The sequence below is a fragment of the Scyliorhinus torazame genome, chromosome 12, assembly GCF_047496885.1.
Source record: "Scyliorhinus torazame isolate Kashiwa2021f chromosome 12, sScyTor2.1, whole genome shotgun sequence".
Classification (NCBI taxonomy): Eukaryota; Metazoa; Chordata; class Chondrichthyes; order Carcharhiniformes; family Scyliorhinidae; genus Scyliorhinus; species Scyliorhinus torazame.
Window position 1 is genome coordinate 169,142,839 of NC_092718.1, and position 22,258 is coordinate 169,165,096.

The 22,258-nt window shown below is 46.4% G+C and overlaps 1 protein-coding gene across 3 annotated transcripts in view; it reads right to left on the minus strand.

Annotated features, from left to right (window-relative positions):
• limk1a (LIM domain kinase 1a) overlaps window positions 1–22,258 on the minus strand; it is a 63,860-nt gene that overhangs the window by 18,015 nt on the left and 23,587 nt on the right. For 2 of the 3 annotated variants that reach the window (XM_072469347.1, XM_072469349.1), the window contains exons 3-8: window positions 19,272–19,410; window positions 18,194–18,303; window positions 17,134–17,340; window positions 12,619–12,724; window positions 9,373–9,566; window positions 8,053–8,227 (exon numbers count right to left, since the gene is read on the minus strand). In XM_072469347.1, the coding sequence (XP_072325448.1) occupies window positions 8,053–8,227; window positions 9,373–9,566; window positions 12,619–12,724; window positions 17,134–17,340; window positions 18,194–18,303; window positions 19,272–19,410 (931 nt within the window). Of the gene's footprint in view, window positions 1–8,052; window positions 8,228–9,372; window positions 9,567–12,618; window positions 12,725–17,133; window positions 17,341–18,193; window positions 18,304–19,271; window positions 19,411–20,474; window positions 20,645–22,258 lie in introns of those variants that run through there. The other variant, XM_072469348.1, reaches the window with a different exon arrangement.

The following is a 22,258-nucleotide window of genomic DNA, read 5'->3' on the forward strand; positions in this document are numbered from 1 at the left end:
GGCAAAGAGAATTTGCCCTTGATTTCAAGGGGTTGGAGTATAAAAGTAGTGAAGCTTTGCTATAATTGTCAAGGGCATTGGTGAGATCACACCTAGAGTACTATGCACAGTTGTGGTCTCCTTATTTATGAGTGGATATAATTGAATTGAAAATCGCTTATTATCACAAATAGGCTTCAAATGAAGTTACTGTGAAAAGCCCCTAGTCACCACATTCCGGCGCCTGTTCGGGAAGGCTGGTACGGGAATATAATGCATTAGAGGCAGTTCAAAGAAGGTTCACTAGGCCGATTCCGTGGAAGGAGTTGTCTGCTGATAAAAAGCTGAGCAGGTTGTGTCTATACACATTGGAGTTCAGAGGAATTAGGTGTGATCTTAAAAATAAACATTTAATAATTCTGAGGGGACTTGACAGGGTAGATGCTGAGGGGATGCCCCCTAATGGGGGAATATAAAACAAGGGGGCACAGTTTCACATGAAGGCGTCTTCCATTTAAGACAGAGATCAGGAGAAATTTCTTCTCCTCAGAGGGTCCACAGAATCTCTACGGTGCAGAAGGAGGCCATTCAGCCCATCGTGTCTGCACCTATCCACTGAAAAAGCATCCTATCTAGGCCCACTGCCCCGCCGTATCCCCATAACCCTGCAACCTCATCTAACCGTTGGACACCAAGGGGCAATTTAGCGTGGGCAATCCACCTAACCTGCACGTCTTTGGACTATGGGAGGAAGCCGGAGCACCCGGAGGAAACCCACGCAGTCATGGGGAGAAAGTGCAAACTCCACACAGTTACCCAAGGCTGCAATTGAACCCGGGCCCCTGGTGCCGTGAGGCAGCAGTGCTAACCACTGCGCCACTGTCATCTGCAGAATTGAGTTAGACAGATCTTTGATTTACAAGCGTTATGGGGAAGGAGGAGAGGTCCAGGAAAATAGAGTGGAGGTCACGGTCAGATCAGCCATGATCTTTCCAAATGGCAGAACAGGCCTACACTCCTGCTCCGTTTCTTGTCTTATGTTCAGAACATTTTAGCGACCCCATTTACTTCTGTTTCTAGCTTTGCAACATTTAAAAAGGATACTGTTCTATCCATTTTTGGCCCAGTGGATGACCTTGCATTGAAATTCAATCGCAACAGTTTTATCCATTTACTTAATCGCTTTTTAATTTTATATTTCTATTTACACTACTTACAATGCCACCCATCTATCTGCCAGTAAATTTAGACTTGCAGCTTTCTATCCCAAAGTAGTTAATAAATACAATTACATGCAACTTCCTGGCTCCCTAGAGTTGGATTTTGGGAGTACCCCAAAGATGCGCTGGGGAATTCCTCTAGGAGGTTCCCAGGTAAGGGTTTACCGGCATTGTCCTGAAGGACTAACTTCCTCATGACAATTGCACTGGCCTGAGAACCATCCTAACAAAATGATTTCAAATGACCAACTTCCAGATGGTTCTGCCAGTGTGAGCGCAACTATTTTAGAAGACGCAGACCATAATGTGGTGCCCCCGCGCTCCCCCAAACACCACCACCCCACGGTATCCCCCCCCCCCCCACATTCCATCCATTTACCTCAAGACACTTTGCCTTCTCCCTGTTACTTTCAATAGGACATTTACCCTCACCTGCTTTATGGCAGCCAGTGCTGTAAAAGGAGGCATATCCTCCTTCGCTGGAGTCGGGGACCTGCTGTGCTGCCTGAATCTCACCCAGCCTTGAGTCAGGAAGGTCAGGTGAGACGAGCACTTTACGAATTTTAGTGCCATCAAGTCAGTACTTAATACCACTTCAAGGAAGTTATGGCCCATTGAATAGATTAAGCTCCAACACAGACCCTTACAGAACACCACTAGTCAAATCCTGCTAATTAAATGACTTGCCCATTATCCCTACTCTCTGCCTCTTGCCACTCAAGTCAGTTTCCTAACCAGGTCACTAATTTGTCTTGAATTTCATGAATTTCAACTTTGGTTAACAGTCTTTTGTGAGGCATTCTATCAACTGCCTTCTGGAAAATCAGATAAATAACACCAGTAGACATTCCCCTATCCATACTACTTAAAAAAAAAAAACAAATCAAGATTTATCAGGCTGGGCCTACCCATTATACATTCATACCTGCACTCTCCAATCAGCTGAAAGATTTCCAGTTGATATTTTCTCATTGTGGGCGGAATTCTCCCCCCCCCCCCCAAGCCCGGGTGGGAGAATCGCCGGGGCACCGCGCGAGTCCCGCCACGCCGTCCCGGCACCCGCATGCGATTCTCCCAACCCCCCCCAAACTGGCGCGGCGAGAATCACGGCTGGCTGCTGGGAGAATCGCCGCTTGCCATTTGTAACGGCCGAGCAGCCTGCCCAACACGACAGGTTCCACCGGCGCCGTCCACACCTGGGGCGGGATTCACCAACCCCCCCGCCGGGTCGGAGAATCGCCGGGGGCTGGCGTGAATCCCGAACCCGCCGGTTGCCGAATTCTCTGGCACCGGATATTCGGCGGGGGCGGAATCGCGGCGCGCCGATCGCCCCCCCCCCCCGGCGATTCTCTGGCCCGCGATGGGCCGATGTCCCGCTGCTGTATTGCCTGTTCCACCGGCGAGGATCAAACCACCTCTCTTCCCGGCGGGTCCTGGGGGGGGGGGGGGGGGGGGGGGGGGATCTGGCCCCAGGGGGGTGCCCCCACGGTGGCCTGGCCCACCAATCCTCTGGCGGGCCTGTGCCGTGGGGGCACTCTTTTCCCACTGCCTCGGCCACAGTCTTCACCATGGCCCACGCAGAAGAGACACCCCACCCCTGCGCATGTGCGGGGATGACGTCAGCAGCCGTTGACGCTCCCGCGCATGCGCGGACTTCCGCCGCCCGGCGAAGTCCTTTTGGCCCCAGATGGCGTGGTGCCAGAGGCCTTTCCCGCCGGCTGGCGGCACGCCAACCACTCCAGCGCGGGGCTAGCCCCTCAATTTGAGGGCTTGGCCCCGCCGAGTAGGGGAGAATCCCGCCCCTGGTCACTGCCGGCGGGAACAGCACGGGAATGCTGGGGGTGCAGTCTGTGGGGGGGGGGCCTCAAAAGGGTTCTGGCCTGCGATCGGTGCCCACCGAACGGCGGGCCGGCCTCTCTGAAGGTGGACCTCCTTTCCTCCGCCGCCCCGCAAGATCCATCTGGCATCTTCTTGCGGGGCGGCTGCGGGGAGGACGGCAACTGCGCATGCGTGGGTGACATCATTCACGCGGCGCTGGCAGCGTCATTTACGCGGCGCGCGTAAATGACGCGGCGCCGCTCCTAGCCCACCGGGGGTGGGAGAATAGGGGGCTGGGAGCGGCCTCCGACGCCGGAGTGAAACACTCCGGTTTCACTCCGGCGTCGGGACTTAAGTCTCCTGATGGGAGAATTGCGCCCTCTATCTTTATTTATAGATTCTAGTTGCATCCTGACAATGTATGATAAGCAAACTGACCTAGAACTCCCTGGTTTTCCCCACTCTCACCTTTCTTCAAAAGCAGAGTGACATGCACCATTTCTAATCCAAAGAAATTCTGAAAGGATTCCTGAATCAAGTAAATTTAAGATTATAGTTAAGGCATCTGCAACATTTCCATCGGGGGAGATCCCATTTGTTCCTGGGAATTTTGACACTCTTGTACCATTATGCTCATTACTATTATTTTGCTGATATTAATTTTGTTGAGTCATATACTAGTTTACTTGGAATGTCAGGCATGTTAGCATCTTTCTCAATGAATAATTGCATTGTGTCAGTATTTACAGCAGGTCCACCATTTCCAAGTGTCCATTGACAATCTTCAAGGTTGCGCGAACACTTTTTCCTAACACAACAGTAAAAGTTGTTTGAATTTGATATTCCTTGCAATTTTCTTTTCATACTCCCCTCCTGTAGCTCTTGCTGTTCTGTCACAGTTTACATCTTTCCTATTCACCAGCATGTGCATTTTTGTATGTTTTTTCTTTTAGTTTTGTAATGTCTCTTACCATTTTAAATGGCTTTTTTTTTGCCCTTTTGGGGTTGTAAACTGGTTGCTTCACATCAAATTCCTTTTTGAACACTACCCATTGATCTGGTATTTTATCCAGTTTACTGCAGACACGCTCGACTCTCACATTGAAGTCACCCTTGTCTGCGTTAGAAACCTTAGTAACTGGTTCATATTTCCCCCTTTCAAACACTAATTGAACTCAATTGTATTATGATTGCTATCAGATAAATGTTCATGCATTGTCAGGCTGTTAACTAAACCTGGCTCAATCCAGTTGCAGGAAGACAAAGAACGGGATTTCGGCATCGGCAACCGGAGAATCCAGTCCCTTATTTTTAAACAATAACTCCAAGATTCTCCCACAAGGGGAAGCATCCTCTCCACATCCACCCTGTTGAGACCCCTCAGCATCTTAAAGGTTTCGATTAAATCACCTCTTGCACTCTTTTAAACTCTATAGTGAATCCAAACCCAACCTGTTCAACCTTTCCTCAAAACAACCCACCGAATCCAGGTATTACTGAACTGCTTCCAATGCATTTACATCATTCCTTAAATAAGGAGACCAATACTCACGCACTCCAATACTCCAGATGTTGTCTCAATTAATGCAGAATCTCTCAACTTTTGTAATCAAATCCCCTCAAAATACGTGATAACATTCGATTAGCTTTCGGAATTACTTGCTGTACTTGTATACCAGCCTTTTTCCATTCAAGTGTAGATATAAATCCTGCCTGTTGCCAATCAGAGCTCAAGTGGCCACAATATGGCAGCAGGCTGTCGGAAGGGAACGATCGCCAAGCATGTGCCATCCTGAAAATTCCAGCCTATCAATCGGCAAAAGCATATTCGCCACAGCACAACCTCCAATTTGAACTTGCACCCAAAATTCATTTTAATTTGTTCCTTTTATTCTGTATATTTATATGAAAAACTGGGCCACACACCCTACACTGTCCTTATGTTTTACTCGTGTTTCTTCATGTTCTCTCCTGGTTTAAGCACATCCTTTAGTTTTCCCGTTACCTGTACTGCACAAAGCACAATTTCTGACTGCTAATCAACCTTCTTCCCTTTTGTTTGTTTGCTTGTAAATTGTTCAAACAAGGGTAGAAAAAGAAACCCGAGCGACTACAGTCCAATCAGTTTAACCTCAGTGATGGGGCAGCACTTGTCCCGGAGTAACAATAATCCGGGACAAAGTTAATAGTTACTTGGGCAAACATGGGTTAATTAAGGAAAACCAGCACAGATTTGTTTAACGCAAACCAACTTGTAACAGACAGGGATGTTGAGGGAAATACCACTGATCTGGCATTCAAGAACTTCAAAAAGGCACAACCGGTCCACAGCAGATGCCATCTCCCAGGCCCTACACTGGAGCATCTAGACAACAAGGACTCCGACGTCAAACTCCTATTCATTGACTACAGCTCTGCCTTCAACACCAAAATCCCAGCCAAGCTCATACCAAAACTCCAAAACCTAGGACTTGGCTCCTCCCTCTGCAACTGGATTCTCAACTTCCTGACCTACAGACCACATTCAGTAAGAATAAACAAACCACGATAGTCCTCAGGACCGGGGCCCCGCAAAGCAGCCTAGTCATGCGCGTATAGGGAGTACAGTAGGGGACTGTGGGGCAAAATTCGGCTTCAATTCCATTGCCAAGTTTGTTGATGGCACGGGCATAGTGGGTCGGATCTCAAACAATGATGAGTCAGAGTACAGGAGGAGATAGAGAACCTAGTGGTGTAACAACAATAATCTCTCCCTCAATGTCAACAAAACTAAGGAGCTGGTCATCGACTTCGGGAAGCAAAGTATCACTGACACCTCTGTCTGCATCAATGGTGTTGAGGTGGAGATAGTTGACGGCTTCAAATTCCCAGGTGTGCATATCACCAATCTGTCCTGGTCCACCCACGTCGATGCGAAGACCAAGAAAGCACAATAGCACTTATACTTCCTCAGGAAACTAAGGAAATTCAGCATGTCCACGTTGACGCTTACCAATTTTTACAGATGCACCATAGAAAGCATCCTATCTGGCTGCATCACAGCCTGGTATGGCAACTGCTCGGCCCAAGACCGTAAGAAACTACAGAGAATCGTACACACAGCCCAGTCCATCACACGAACCCACCTCCCATCCATTGACTCTTGTCAACGCCGCCCACTGCCTTGGGAAAGTGGGCAGCATAATCAAAGACTCCTGCCACCCGGGTTATTCTCTCTTCCACTGGGCAGGAGATACAAATGTCCGAGAGCACGCACTAACTGATTCAAAAACAGTTTCTCCCCCACTGTTACCAGACTCCTGAACGACCCTCTTATGAACTGAACTGATCTCCCCATGCATCTTCTCTACTGAGTAGTACTGTACTCCGCATGCTTCGCCTGATGTCTATGTCTATGTAGTTACATTGTGTATTTATCGTATGTCCCATGTTTTTCATGTATGGAATGACCAGTCTGGACTGTACGCAGAACAATAGTTTTCACTGTACCTCAGTACATGTGACAATAAATCAATCAATTAGGACAGGTTGAGAAAGCAGTGAATGAACCACATAGTATCCTAGGCTTTATCAATAGGGGCAAGGAGTACAAAAGGAAGGATTTTAAAACTGTACAAAACACTGGTTCAGCCTTGACTGAAGTACTGTTTCCAATTCTGGGCACTGCACTTCAGGAAGAATAGGAGAGCATTAGGGGTGTTGCAGAAAAGATTCACAAGAACGGTTCCAGGGATGAGTAACCTTTTGTTTATGATTGGAGAAGTTGGGACTGCTCTCCCAAGGAAAGGTTGAGAGGAGATTTGATAGATGTATTCAAAATCACGTGGGATATGGATTGAGTAGATCGGGAGAAACGGTTCCCCATGGCGAATGGGTCCACCCTTCCCCGAGATGTCCCGGACCCTGGCACCAGGTAGGCAACAGACCGTCTGAGACTCTTGATCCTTCTCACAGTCTCCATTATTATTAAATTTCCTACAACTGAAAACATTGCACTTCTCCAGTATGGGTTGAAGCATCAGTCAAGACTATGTTCTCAAGTCTCTGGAATGCATCTAAACCCACAACTTTGACTCAGAAGCCAGAGTGCTGCCACTGGGCCAAGTAGTCTGGACTATTGCCTCTGCCCTATCCACCAGGATTTTCCAGCCTTCTCCATCCCAGAGGATATACCAAGCTATTAGATGAACACAAGAACCAGGATCGGTGAGGCATTTGGCCCCGCTAGCCAGCTCCGCCATTCCATAAGAATATGGCTGATCAGATTGGCCTTAACGACACTTGTGCCCATTCGAATAACCCTCGCCTGTTTGGCACATCCTCAGGGGCTGTTTAGCACAGGGCTAAATCGCTGGCTTTGAAAGCAGACCAAGGCAGGCCAGCAGCACGGTTCGATTCCCGTAACAGCCTCCCCGAACAGGCGCCGGAATGTGGCGACTAGGGGCTTTTCACAGTAACTTCATTTGAAGCCTACTTGGGACAATAAGCGGTTTTCATTTCATTTCAAAGAAACAGTGTAGGCTGGATAGATGAGTAATGGCATTCCGAAGACTAACCACCCTCTGGTTCTCCTCCTCTCAGTCTGAAATGGGAGATCACTTATTCAGAGACCGTGCCGATCACCTTTCATTCCCCTCAACTCCGAAGGTCAACATTCTTTCTTCATGGGTCAACCCCTTCATCCCAGGATTAACCATGTGAACCTTCTCTGAACTGCTTCCGATGCAAGTATATTCCTCCTTTTGTAAAGGGACCAAAACAAGGCCAAATTAAAAGCACAAGAGGCTGGTTATGTTACTTTTCCCTCATGGGTCACTAATCAGGTGGATAATAAAAAACTAAACTGCGTGACTGTGAGAATCTAGAGGTTTATGCTGTCGCCAACGCTTTCCAACATAGCCCCTTGATGGATAGTAATCTCTCGGACTCTACTGGTAAGTGATACTGACAGGAGCTAGGAATTAGAAAGTGGTCTCCGGTAAAACTCATCTCGAAGAAACACAGGAGCAGGGATCAGGATTTCTGAAAAGCATACCTTGATGGCTTGTCCAAAATAGCCCTTTCCCAGCACTTCCCCATGGATGAGGTCAGAAGGGCGGAAGATACGATGCATTTTGGAGGCAATTCGCAGGGATTCAGAGCGGCCCAAATCTCTCTTTTGAGAGGCAGGTGATCCAGTGCTTGGTGATTTGTCACTACTGCAGCTTCTCCTGGAGGTGGACAAGGCCCAATAAATCAAACTCAATGAGCTCCAAGTCTATGCTTTGTTACATTAAAATAGCTTCAATTATTGAGCAAACACAAGGCTTCAGCTAGTAGTGATGTAGTAAGTAACACACAAACACATGGGAGTTACAGATACTTGGTTGAAGCACAGACTAAGAGCTGAAACGAGTAAAGCACCAAGTGTCATTTGGTCAGGTCAAAAATATTGACCTGAAAACATGTCGGCGTTAACATAGGTTTAAATGAAGTAAATAAAAACAAGCTCCATGATACACTAGAGTCACAGAAGAGCAAATATGAAGGCAAATTGTTGAAAAGTGCAGGAAGAATTGGGCAGTGTATATTAAAATTCCCTACTATTGACTGGGATAAAAAGGTATAGAGGTTGCAGGATTCTTTAAAGAAAGATATCTCCGAGGTACATTTTCAGATGTCGGCAGCGGGTAGTTCTGGACATAAGTTTTACGAAATTAAGCTGGGCAGGTGGAAGGGGCATCAGCAGCAATACATTTTGGGCATGGTGATCATATTTCAGTCAGGTTTAATGTAATTATGGAAAGGGACCAGGATAAACCAGGAAACTGAGTAAAGGCCAATTTCACTGATGTGACAGAACAAAAAGTAGACTAGATGTGGCTGGCAGCACGGTAGCACTATGGTTAGCACTGCTACCTCACAGCGCCAGGGACCGGGTTCAATTCCGGCCTTAGGTGACTGTCTGTGTGGAGTTTGTATGTTCTCCCAGTGTCTTCGTGGGTTTCCTTTGGGTGCTCCGGTTTCCTCCCACAGTCCAAAGATGTGCAGGTTAGGTGGATTGCCCATTATAAATTGTCCCTAAAATTGTCCCATTAATTTTGTCCCTCCAACCTTATGGAGAGGTCTCCATCTCTCACTTGATGCTTCTCCACAGCCAAGCTTGAGAACTTAATGGAATAAAGTATTTAATGTCGTCATAAAAGTAAGAAAGAAATCTGAAAGAAATGCATGAATTATTCAAAGAGCCAGTACAGGTATGATGAGCTGAATTAACTCGTTTTTGTGTGACTTTAAAAGTCAGATTGTAGGATGGTGCAAGTTAACCAACAACAAATCAAGTGGACATTTAGTACAAACTAAAATATGTCCTTACTTGATGGGACGTTTTTTGACTGTGCTACCTTCTCCATTTGGGGCAGTTGATCTTTGTGGGCTGTAGATGTCTGACATAGGGCTGATGGTCTCCACCTGGTCCTCCAGCAATGCGTCCTCCAGCAACGCATCATGTGGATCATGTTCAATAGTTAACTGGAGCAAACGACTGGTTTCTTGAATCAGGAGGTCAATCTGAGGTGGTTCAAAACAGCTCAGGATCAAAATACAGCGAATCCTCTCACAGGATAAAATGCAATCAAGGAGGAATGTCAGCATCACTTTACAATAGTTCACACCATCCTCCAGCTGTATTTGCCAGGACGGCACGGTGGTTAGCACTGCTGCCACAGCTCCAGGGACCCGGGTTCAATTCTGGCCTTGGGTGACTCTCCGTATGGAGTTTGCGCTTTCCTCCCCGTGTCTGCGTGGGTTTCCTCCGGGTTCTCCGGTTTCCTTCCACAGTCCAAAGATGTGGTTAGATGGAATGGCCGTGCTAAATTGCCCCTTAGGGTCCAATAGGTTAGATGGGCTTACTGGGAGAGGGTGGAGGCGTGAACTTAAGCGCGGTGCTCTTTCCGGACTCGATGGACCGAATGGCCTCATTCTGCACTGTAAATTGTATTCAATGAAATTACTCCCCTCATTGCTATAGGTACAAATTGTTGACTGTATAGGTGACAATTTCTACTGTCTACACCCACCCCCCCAAACTATGTAGGACTAGCTTCTCCCATTTCACCCATTTGGTGATCCCTCCCAATTCTCTCTCTCAATATATGGCCAGCATCTCCCATTCTATCCCACCACTTAAAACAGTTGCTTCTTGCTACTTCTCCACACCAGGTATGGTTGGTGTCTCCAATTCTTCCTTCAACAAAGTTAGCTCTTCCCTCTCTTCAACTCCATTATTTTAAATTGATTTCTGCCACTTAATATATATTTTGTTAGGGGCGGCACGGTGACATAGTGGTTAGCACTGCTGCCTCACAGCGCTTAGGCCCCAGGTTCGATCCTGGCCCTGGGTCACTGTCCGTGTGGAGTTTGCACATTTTCCCAGTGTCTGCGTGGGTCTCAACCCACAACCCAAAGATGTGCTGGGTAGGTGGATTGGCCACGCTAAATTGCCCATTACTTGGGAAAAAAAATTGGATACTCTAAATTTATAAAAAACATAAATAATAATATATTTTGTTGGCATCTCCCATTCACACCCTTGCCATATCAGTAGAGCTCACATCTCCCATTCATTGACTACTTTATACATCATTTCCTTCCCCCTCATAATATAGATAGCAATCCAACTCCGCTCCCATCCCATTATAACGCTGGTGTACATGTTCATCACTGTATAAAGTTGGCATATTCCACTTCATCTCCTCACTATGTGCAACTAGATCTGTTTCTACCAAATGCACCAATCTGTTTCTACCAAATGCAGAAGATAACTCACACTCCCTGGCCCACTTTGTATGACGGACATTGACTGGTGACTGGTTTCTACCTCCCCACAATATGGAGCTGACAATCTGACACAAAGTCTATAGCCCAGATTTGCATCATGGACTCCCTCTTTTGGAAATGTCTGAAAATCATAAGTTCTCCCACACCTCCAAACACAAAAATTCCCATTTTTAAAAAATAAATTAAAAATCTACTTAATTTTACCCAATCAGGCATAGGATACCTGCCATTTCACAGCTTGTCTGATAGCTACAAGTGGTTTAGACTCTTCTGAAGTGGGACTATGAATTCCAATTTCTGATGGTTACATATTGTGCACTCGAATTGTTATAAGACTTTACTTAGCTAAAGGAATGGATATATTTTTTTTTTTTAGAAAACATTTTATTGAAACATTTAAACATTCTAAACAGCAGAGAGTACCGACATATGCAACAACATCACAATAACATACCAAACTTCCCTCCCGCCCTACCTCCTGACTGCCCGTATATTAGATTCTCTATCCTTATTCTGCAATGCCATGCCTCCCTTTCCGCGCACCCCCACCCTCCCCTCTCTCTTCTGCTGATGGTCAGTTTTCCTTAAAGAAGTTGATGAACGGCTGTCACCTCAGAGCGAACCCCTGTATTGAACCCCTTAAGGCGAACTTAAATTTTATCTAGCCAGAGAAACCCTGCAATGTCACTGACCCACACCCCTGACTTTGGAGGCTCAGAGTCCCTCCATCGCACCAAAATCCGTCTCTGGGCCACCAGCGAGGCAGAGGCCAAAACGTTGGCCTTTTTCGGCACAACATCGTGGGCCGAAGGGCCTGTTCTGTGCTGTATTTTCTATGTTCTATGTTCTCTCCTCTCCTGGGCCCCCGGATCCTCCAAATATTGCCATCTCTGGACTCGGAGTAACCCTCCCTTCCAGGACCTCAGACAGGATGTCCGCAAATCCCTGCCAGAATCCCCTCAGCTTCGGACACGCCCAAAACAAGTGTACGTGATTCACCGGGCTTCCCCCACGCCGGTCCTCCACCTCCTCAAAACACCTACTCATCCGGGCCATAGTCATATGAGCCCTATGGACCACCTTGAATTGGATCAGGCTAAGCCTGGCACACGATGAGGATGGACGGACTCTCGTCAAGGCCTATTCCCATAGTCTAACTTCCAACTCCCCTCCCAACTCTTCCTCCCACTTCCTCTTCACCTCCCCGATTGGGACCCCTTCCCACTCCATCAATTCCTTATATATTTCCGAAACTCTCCCCTCCCCAACCCCTGTTTTTGACATCACCTTATCCTGTAGTTCCCTGAGAGGGAGACGAGGGAAGCTTGGAACTTGCCTCTGGAAAAAGTCCTGTGCCTGCAGCTACCGCAATCCGTTCCCACACGGCAACTCAAACTCCTCCTCTAATCTCTCCAGGCTCGGGAAACCCTCCTCAATGAAGAGATCCCCAAATCGCTCAATCCCTGCCCGCTGCCACCTCCTAAAGCCCCCGTCCAGCCCGCCCCCCGAGCGAACCGGTGATTGTCACAGATCGGTGACCACACCGACACCCCCTCCAGTCTCATGTGCTGCCTCCACTGCCCCCACACCCTCAGGGCTGCCACTACCACTAGGTTTGTGGAGTACCAAGCCGGCGACAATGACAGAGGTGCCGTTAACAAAGCCTCCAAACTCGTGCCCTTACAGGATGCCGAAGGAATGGATATATAATAAATGTTTTTGATATACAGGCGGAGAAAGATACTGCAACTTGTTGATTTCCTGTTTTCGCTTCTCAGCTTACCTCATCCAGAGGCACATTCCGGATTGGTGTTCCATTGATTTCCAGGATCCTATCACCAACATGAATGGAGTTTTTCACATCTGGACTGATGCAGTCCGCATTGACTCTACAACAAAGGGCATCATAGTAATGAGTTCCTAACAGGAGGGAACTACAAGATTATTCTCGACTAGATCACTTCACTCTCTCCCCAACAGCTAGTTATACTCATTGGAGGCCCACGAAGTCTGCCCATTTTTGTGGGCAAATCAAAAACATAGTTCAATTAACAGCAACTGTAGTGACTATACAAGCCAGCATTCAGTGTGCATGAGATCAACCACATGCAATATAATGAGCAAATTAAACCTGTACACATAAGAGGTAAACAAACACTGTATAATATTTGCAAATACGTTGGCCAAGTTGTCAATCCCCTTGGAGAGAAATGGAACCATGGGAACCAAAAACTTTGCTTTGGCGATGGGCACTCAAGTTAATTCATTGCGACCACATCATCGTTCATCAGTATTTCTAACCACTAAATATAGTTGGTGACCAATGTTCCTGTTAAGCTGCACTTGTGTACAGCTGCAGAACAACTTGGAAGAAACCACACAGGCCTTTTCCAATTAACTACTGTAGAGAGTACAGGAGGAAGATAGAGAACCTAGTGGTGTGGTGTAATGACAACAATCTCTCCCTCAATGCCAGCAAAACTAAGGAGCTGGCCATTGACTTCAGGAAACAATGTATTGCACACACCCCTGTATGCATCAATGGTGCCGAGGTGGAGATTGCTGACAGCTTCAAGTTTCTAGGTGTGCACATCACCAACAATCTGTCCTGGTCCACCCACGTCGATACTATGTCGAAGAAAGCACAACAGCACCTGTACGTTCTCAGGAAACTAAGGAAATTCAGCATGCCCACATTGACTCTTACCAATTTTTTCAGATGTACCTTAGAAAGCATCCTATCTGGCTGCATCACCGGTTGGTATGGCAACTGCTCGGCCCAAGACCGCAAAAAACTAGAGTCGTGAACACAGCCCAGTCCATCGTGCAAACCCGCCTCCCTCCATTGACTGTGTCCACACCTCCTGCTGCCTTGGGAAAGCGGGCAGCATAATCAAAGACCCCTCCCACCCAGGTGATTCTCTCTTCCATCGTGAGAACATGCATTAACAGGTTCAAAAACAGCTTCTTCCCTGCTATTATCAGACTCCTGAATGACCCTCTTATGGACTGAACTGATCTTTTCACACACCTTCCCTACAGGGTAGTACTAATCTCCATATGCTTCACCCGATGTCTGTGTCTATGTATTTACATTGTGTATTTATGTATGTCCTATGTTTTTTCACGTATGGAACGACCTGTCCGCACTGTGCACAGAACAATAATTTTCACTGTACCTCGGTACATGTGACAATAAATCAAATCAATCAATACTGTGTGTGCATTACTGTGCAAAAATTTCAAAGGGACCGTGCACTGAAAAAACTGCTAGTGGACAATGAGATTCTAAAGGAAACATTATTCATAGAATCCCAATTGCTACAGTACAAGAGGCGACCATTCGGCCCATCATGCCTGTGTCAGCACTCTGGATGAGCAATTCACTTAATGGTATTTTCCCACCTTTTCTCTTCCTAATCCTATGTTTCGTCCTTTACAAATTCTAATGCAATTCTCTCTCTAATACCTCGATCAAACCTACACTCAGGCAGTACATTCCAGATTCCAACCACATGCTGTGTGAAAATGTTTCCCTTTGTGTCTCCGTTGCTTCTGTTGCCAATTACCTAAACTCTGCACCCTCTGGTTCGTTGTCCTTTCACCAATGGGAACAGTTTTTACCCCCCTTGTGAAATGAAATGAATGTTGCCATAGTCCCAGAGGACCATAGTCTGCTGTCCCCTACCTTTTGAGGGGGAGAGCTGACTGGTGGTGATTTAACCCGTGGGTTACCACACCCAACACGAGGGAGAAGGTTCATGGAATTTAACCAGTGCTGTTGGCGTTGCACCGCATTGTGAACCGGCCATCCAGCCAACTTGAGCTATCCGACTGCCCAATCTACTGTCCAGAACCCTCGTGACTTTGAATGCCTCAATTGAACCTCCTCTCAACCTTATCTTCTCCAGTCCGTAATGGAGGTTCCTCGATCCTGGAACCATTCTTCCTCCCTCTGATCATAAAACAGTGACACGAACCACTCCCCAAACACCCCTTCATATACATTAGCCCTTTCCCACAATACATAGTTGGCATCTAACACTCTGCTTCAATATCTATGGTTGCTATTCTTTAAGTTATATATGATTGACACGTCCCATCTCAGTTGTGTTTTTGAAGAGATAGTGAGACGGTCAGGAAAGGGTCTTTAATGTGTATGTGTCTTGCCGAGTCCATCAACCACTCATTTATAAATGACTGACTGACTATTTCCTGCCTTCATTGATCTACTTATGCAAATAATATGACAGCATTGTTACACTCCAGGCATCATTCTGGATGAAACCAAACAAATCCTACACAAACTACACTAATATCACATCTACTGGGATAGAGTTCTGCAGCAAGTGACTCATTTCCAATGCCTCGCCAACAGGGAAAAAGGGGAGTGATGGAATACTCTCTGCTTGTCTCGAGCCTCAACAACATAAGAAGCTCGACACCGACAAAAGATAAGCAGCCATTTGATTTGTCACCCCATCCGTTGGCTTAAATATAGACTTCCACCCATCAGTGAAATGTGGCTGCAGTGTGCACTATAATAGGATGTATTGTAATTACTCACTCCAGCTTCTTCAGCAGCTCCTTTCAAACCAATAAATCTTCACCACCGAGAAGGACAGGAGCAGCGCATGGGAACACCTATCGCGACAAGCAACCACAGCCCAATTTGGACACACATTTCCATGACTTCACAACCACCGGGTCAAAATCCTGAAATCTACAGCACTGTGGGAACGCCTTCAACATATGGACTGCAACGGTTCAAGAAAGCCCACCCCACCCGTACCTCAAGGCCAGGTAGGGATGGTTAATAGATGCCAACCTGTCTAGCAAAGCTCGCGTTTGAGAAAATTTGATCTTCCAAGAAAGTGAGGAAATTCTCCAATTTTATTGTCGCGATAACAAGGAGGTGGTGTCGAGCAACAGCAAATTTACAGAATATTCCGACAATTTAATACACAAATAGTCTCAAGATGTTGTTGGACGTGATGGCTTCGGCAACACATATATTAAAATTGGAACGAAGATGTAGTTGGACCATTTCCTTCCCCCTCTCTTCCCCCCCACACACACAATGCTCTCTAACAGAAAGACTGAGTCGGCATCCAAATGTTTTCCAGCTGCAAATCAGGCCTCCGATGTCCCAGAAGTATCAGGAGGGGGAAATCAAGGAAATGTGGAAGTTCAGTCACCAAATAAAAAAACACAAAGCAAGTACAGATATTAGGAATGTGTGAATCTAATATTTAAACTTGATTTCCATCTCTTCAGAGGCAAACCTTTTGCAGGTCAGAAAGAAATAAACAACACAAAGTTGGTGCATAATACTCCTGCCACCATCCCTAGAAATTCAGACTGCTGCTCCCTTACCATCAGCACTAACCACCTAGATCAGAAGCAAAATCCCATTACCGTAGAAATCCCCACAGCAGACCAGCAAAAGTTACTGCCACTACACTTCTCGCACAGCTTCACTCAGAACCAGCTGTGTCACCAAAACCTCTCTGGTGTCCAGATGGTTGACATTAAAAATGTTGAATATGTTTCCAATTTGCTCAGACAAACTAGATAAGATCTGAAGTTCAGCTGTTGTTAATTCTGTAATGTAATTGTTGGCTCTGCCTTTTGCATCTATTTGATGCCACTCAGATACGACAGTACACCTCACAAGGCTGTGACTCATTCCGAGGGTCACCACAGACCAGGTTGCTGCTCGTGCTGGTGCTGCAGGTTTCCACAGTGACCCTGGTAGAGGAGGCCATTTTGAGCTACACATTCCAAGCTGCTGTCACATTTCGAGGCCGACTTCTCCTGATCAGACAATTAAACAAAAAAAAATATCTGGAGCCAAATCTCACACACCAGGAACTCCCTACTTTTGAGTTACCGTATTTTACCCAGAGGCATTAATGGATGCACCAAAACTGGATTCAGCAGGGCACGGATCAGTTAGGGTCCAGAGTCTGCGACCCAGCTATGCCTACTGGGAAGAGGAGGAGTGAGGTCACTGGGAAAAGGACAGGGTCGAGCTCGGCAGACATTCACTGCCTGGCTCCACATCCAGCTCGTATCTGGTCAGAATGAAACCCTGTAGGTACCACATCCAGCTATAAACCAACAACTTAAGAAAAGGAAAAGAAAGCTCAGATGTACTGACCCGGCCAGTCACTCTATCCCAACCAACAGTCAAAAATCACAGGGTGCAGGACATCCATACGCATCCATATACACCTCATCCCCAGTGAGGGGCAGTAACAAATGCTTCCCCGTTATTGCCATAATTCTCACTTACTCCTTGACCCGCACGGTATGCACGAGTTCTGAAGAGGAACTCCTGGGACTGCAGGGCTGATCGATAGACACAGAGAAGCCTCGCTTTCCTTCCGTGGAGGCCGGGATTGAAACCAATGTCACAGTGTGCGGGATCTGAGGGCAGGGAGAGTCTGGGAGAATCTGTTCAATCACAGGCGTGACGATCGTCTGGTAATAGCAGCAACCACTGCAGGGGAGGAGAGACAAGCAAGTGAATATAAACAAAGCAGCAAACTTAGATGGTTACCAAACTGTGACGGAGATTAAAAATTGCACCTTTGCAGGCTTCATCCTGAATTACCCTATGTTCAGTTCCATATCTGTGGGGGGGGGGAGGGAGAGAGAGAGAGAGAGAGAGAGAGAGAGAGAGAGAGAGAGAGAGAGAGAGAGAGAGAGAGAAAGAAAGAAAGAAAAACTCCTGTTGCTGCTCATGCCTGTCAATATCAGGCAAGGAGTGGATTGGCATGGCTGTGATGCCTTTTGTGGTCGATTAGCAAAGAGGTGAGGAGGGAGAAAACTAGCAAGGAAAACTGTCACAAGCCACTTGTTTAAAAAAGTAGCTTGCTAACGATGCCTTGAGCACCACATACTACATCCAAGCTGATCCTCTCAATGTAATCAGTCCCATTAAGAAAGGATGGTTCCTCCTGTTCTGCAGAAAAATAGCCAAGAACCACAGAATAATCTAAACATCTTTATGGATGGAAGACCTGGAACGAACTGCATGCATGGAGACATCAGTACAATATAATCCATACAGGAACCACATGGTGTTAATTATTGAACACTGACAGCCGAGTGCTGGTCACGTGCAACTGGCAATCTCTCCAATACTGAAAACCAGACACTGGTTCTTGATGCTCCTTGGGCATCTAACAAAATACCAAATCAAACAATTGCAGTAGAACAAATCAATGAAACTAGTTTAAACATCGCTAAAACTCAGAAGAATTAACCCCCATCAACAGCTTATTATGTAATACTAAAATTAACACGGAATCTCCACTTAATTATCTGAAACTCCCACACTCTGTTCTTACCAGTAGAGCTTGGAGCGTTCTACCAATGCATACGTGTCTCCGTCTCCAATAAATACACCGCACTTCAGGCACACAAAGCATTCTGGGTGGTACTTGTGTTCTCCGGCCACCTGGAAGATTGACAAGCAGAGATTCACAAGGTGTAGAGCGATACATCCAGCTGGTTACTTGGCACTGCCAAGGATAACTGGAAGTGCTTGAGCTATTGGTGACATTGATATTGTTGATGGGGAGGGGAGTCGAGGTGCTTACCTTCCGGGGACACCCAATGTTGACAGAATGATTGGAACTGCCAATTCCAAAGTCTAAACGCCCTCAGATCACCTGCTATCCCAAACATTTCCCAATTCTCCTCTTAGATTTTCAACGTGGTCACCCTCCTTGGCCAGCATTCTATTCATACACCAAACTCTCCATCAGCTATTCAAACCTAAGCTGCCTGAGCACCTTCCCTCTTCTAGGATTGGCTTCTTGTTCCTATATCATTGGAGGTTTAATTTATCGATTAAAAAAATTGCATGATTTCGTCCCCCAAACTCACTCGCCTTGGGCAAACAATTCCCAGTTTCAAAAGATGCTTTAAGCCCAAATTTAATTGTCAATTTCAGCACCATTTCCAATGCAATATTGTGATAGGAAGATCAGAACTGGGCACGGTTTAAAAGGTCAGTGTCTTTAACCTGCATCATTTCCCATTCTTCCCCCAATCATACACTCCCAAGACCCAGTAAGCAGTTCTTTACTGCAAACCAAAATGGTTACAGGTTCTGAGAAATGGCTGTTGGTAATTTCTGCCCAGCAAGATACCCAGGCATTCAATATGCATCTGCGTTGACAAGGGAATTCAACTAATTTCACTCCAGCTTTACAACCTCAGAACTGCACTTATTTGTGTTCTTGTGAGCATCTAGCTACAACGCTCCAGGAATTCAGTTATATCGGCCCATAAACACGCTTGACTAATGTCCCTCAAATTCATGCAAGATGTCCTTATATTTTAGGAGGGCTGTGGTGGAGGGCATTTCAGAAAACACATGCAATTTATTACCACCCCACCATCTAAGTGCAGACCACTTACCATGATCAGCCCTTTGGTGATGCGCTCACAGCAGCCATGGCACAGCTCCCCAAATCGGGCCCAGTAATCCTTTTTACAATAGAGCCGGCCCTCCTTCTCGTAATACCAGTGAGAGAGTGAAATGTTACATTCACAGCACCTGAACACATAGAGACAGGGATATTAGCAACAAAGAGCAGCCTAGGTTACCTGTCTGAGCGACTGCACTGCCTTTCCCCCAGGTACTGAGCTCAATACCACCCACCCTCTCACTCCAGGATCTGTCGAGTTACAAACCCAAATACACAAATAAAACAAAACACAAACGAACACGTTGAACAGCAGCTCGGTTAATTAGCACTTGAATGGATTTACACCATATGATTCAAGGTGGCAGGGGTTCATCGCCACCTTCAAGGACCTTGCCAGCTGTGCCCACAACACGATGACGGGTGTAAAGATCATGACTGTTGTGGACAGGGCGAGCGATTGCAGGCATCAAGCCAGATCTGGAGCTACATAATGAAAGTTATTAACACCTCACTCTCATCAGTCCTTTTTCAGCTGGACACCCAGGTCTTTATCATTGTCACAAATAGGCTTACATTAACACTGTAATGACGTTACTATGAAAATCCCCTAGTCGCCACACTCTGGCGCCTGTTCGGGTACACGGAGGGAGAATTCAGAATGCCCAATTCACCTAACAAGCACGACTTTCGGGACTTGTGGGAGGAAACTGGAGCACCCGGAGGAAACCCACACAGACACGGGGAGAACCCACACAGACAGTGACAGAAGCCGGGAATCGAACCCGGGTCCCTGGCGCTGTGAAGCAAAACGTGAATCAGTCAGAATTCTCGAAGACACATCTCCGATGTTAAACCTCCGATTTTAAAAACAAACCCTTTCTGACTTTTACAATGAGTCAGTAATTATAGTGCCAATTTAAGTTTGATAAATTTCCATTGTCATTGCACAGGCCATGAGCTCCCAAACCCTCCCCCCACCCTCCCACTTCTAATATGGCCCCTCCCTCTGCCGGCATCAATCACTATAGCTGTATCATGTATAGTTAAACATCGCACACATGGAGCATCAGTCAAAGGGTCCGGGGTTAGCAGGAAGATTTGGCAGTCAGACAATGGACACTGCAGGGCTTGATTGTGCTCCTCCGCAGCCCAAACAAGAATCGTCAGGCACTTGTGCATCCATTCCTCCCACCTCTTGTACGACAAGGAGCACGGTCCCAACCACCAGGCGAAGGAAGTGACATTACTCAGGGTTAATTTCATAGAAGCTTCAGAAGAAATTGGATCTCTCAAAGATGGGAATAAAGCACAGCTCTGACCCATGACCTCTGGACCAATTGGCTTCTTGGCAGTCAATGCAGTGATTACCCCCTTCACTCTCTGTCTGCAGTCAGCAGCACTCACTGGCCAACTATGTAAGCACCCGGAGTTCGTGAGAACAGTCCTGAAAATAAACTGGAACAAGCAGTCAATCCTCTCTGGCAGCAGGCACGGTGTGGAGGACTGATAATTTTCCAATTTTTTTTTTAAGAAAGGGAGAGGGGGGTGTAGCAAAGAGAGAGAGAGAGAGAGAGAGAGTAATCACAGGCCAGTCAGCCAAAGCATTCATGAGTGGCAGTGTAGCTCATTTAAAAAGGCACAGCTTAATCAAGCACACTCAGCATGGATTTAAGGGAAGGTTGCGACTGACTAACTTTGTTGAATTTTGAGGTAACAAGGGAGGGTTGAGAGGAGCATATTTGATTTAGCCTACCATTCTTTTAGGACATTTAACATGATCCCACCATGGTAGACTGGTCAGAATAGCAACAGCCCATGGGTTTTAAAGGGGAAGTATCAAACTGGATTAAAACTGGCTTTGTGGCAGGAAGCAAAGGGTAATGGTCGTCAGGTGATTTTGTGACTGAAAAGCGGTTTCCAGTGGGATTTTGCAGGAACAAGATCCTTGCTTTTTGTAATCTTGATATACATCTCTCTCTCTAAGGAACATGGTTAAGAAGTTTGAAGCAATACAAAAACTGGCAGTGTAGGTGCTCGAGAAGAAGCCGTTGAGCCCAGGCCAGGCCCCAACAGTTGCTAGGATACGGGAGTGACTCCACACACAAATGTATATTAAAACAAACTTCATCACTAACACAGTATTAAACTCACACCATACAAGAAAATGGCTTACAGTTACCAGTCAAACAATGCTTAACGGTAAAATGAAACACATCTCCTAGCTGTGAACTTTTCATCGCCAATCAAGCAAACCTATCTCATGTCAAAATCCACTTTTAAATACAGTTAGCAGACCTAGGAAAAGATGTCTTGGATAAACTGCTTTGAAGGGTAGGGGGTGGGGAAAGAGAGCATCTTCAGGAACCAGCTTGCAGATTCTTGCCCATGTTAAACTACTAATTAAACTTCCCAGCATTTGGCAAAAAGCTCCTGTTCTATTCAGTCAAATCTTTATGTTTTTCAGAAGCTGCTAGTCTGTTCACATCCCAATCTAAACTAAACTCCTGACTGCTTCAGCCCCTGGCTCCACCCATTAACCATATCACCTCTGTCCCATTAACTGGCTTATGACCATCTGACTAAGGTTAAGCAGCAAGATTCTCTGGCTGCACCTGCCGGCAACTGGAAATTCCTGCCCGAGGTCAACAGACCATTACATGGTCCGCTTCCTGCCCCTAGCGATCCTGCGGCGGGCGGGGTGGAAGAATCCAGCCCAATGTGTCCAATCATTTGCTCCCCATGGAACCTTCTTTCTAATAAACAAAAATTCCAGGAGCCCTACCTGGGCAAACAATATCCATAGCTGGAATGAATTATGATCTTACTTTTACGATGTTTTACTTTCACCCCTGTAGCCCCAAAGCCTAGCTGCCTTTCAGACCAGGAGTGAAGATGACTGCAGGGGAGCACATGCCTGTGCAGTACAGATGAGATGAGATGGTTAAGGCGGCATAATGGAATACACACCTTCAATGT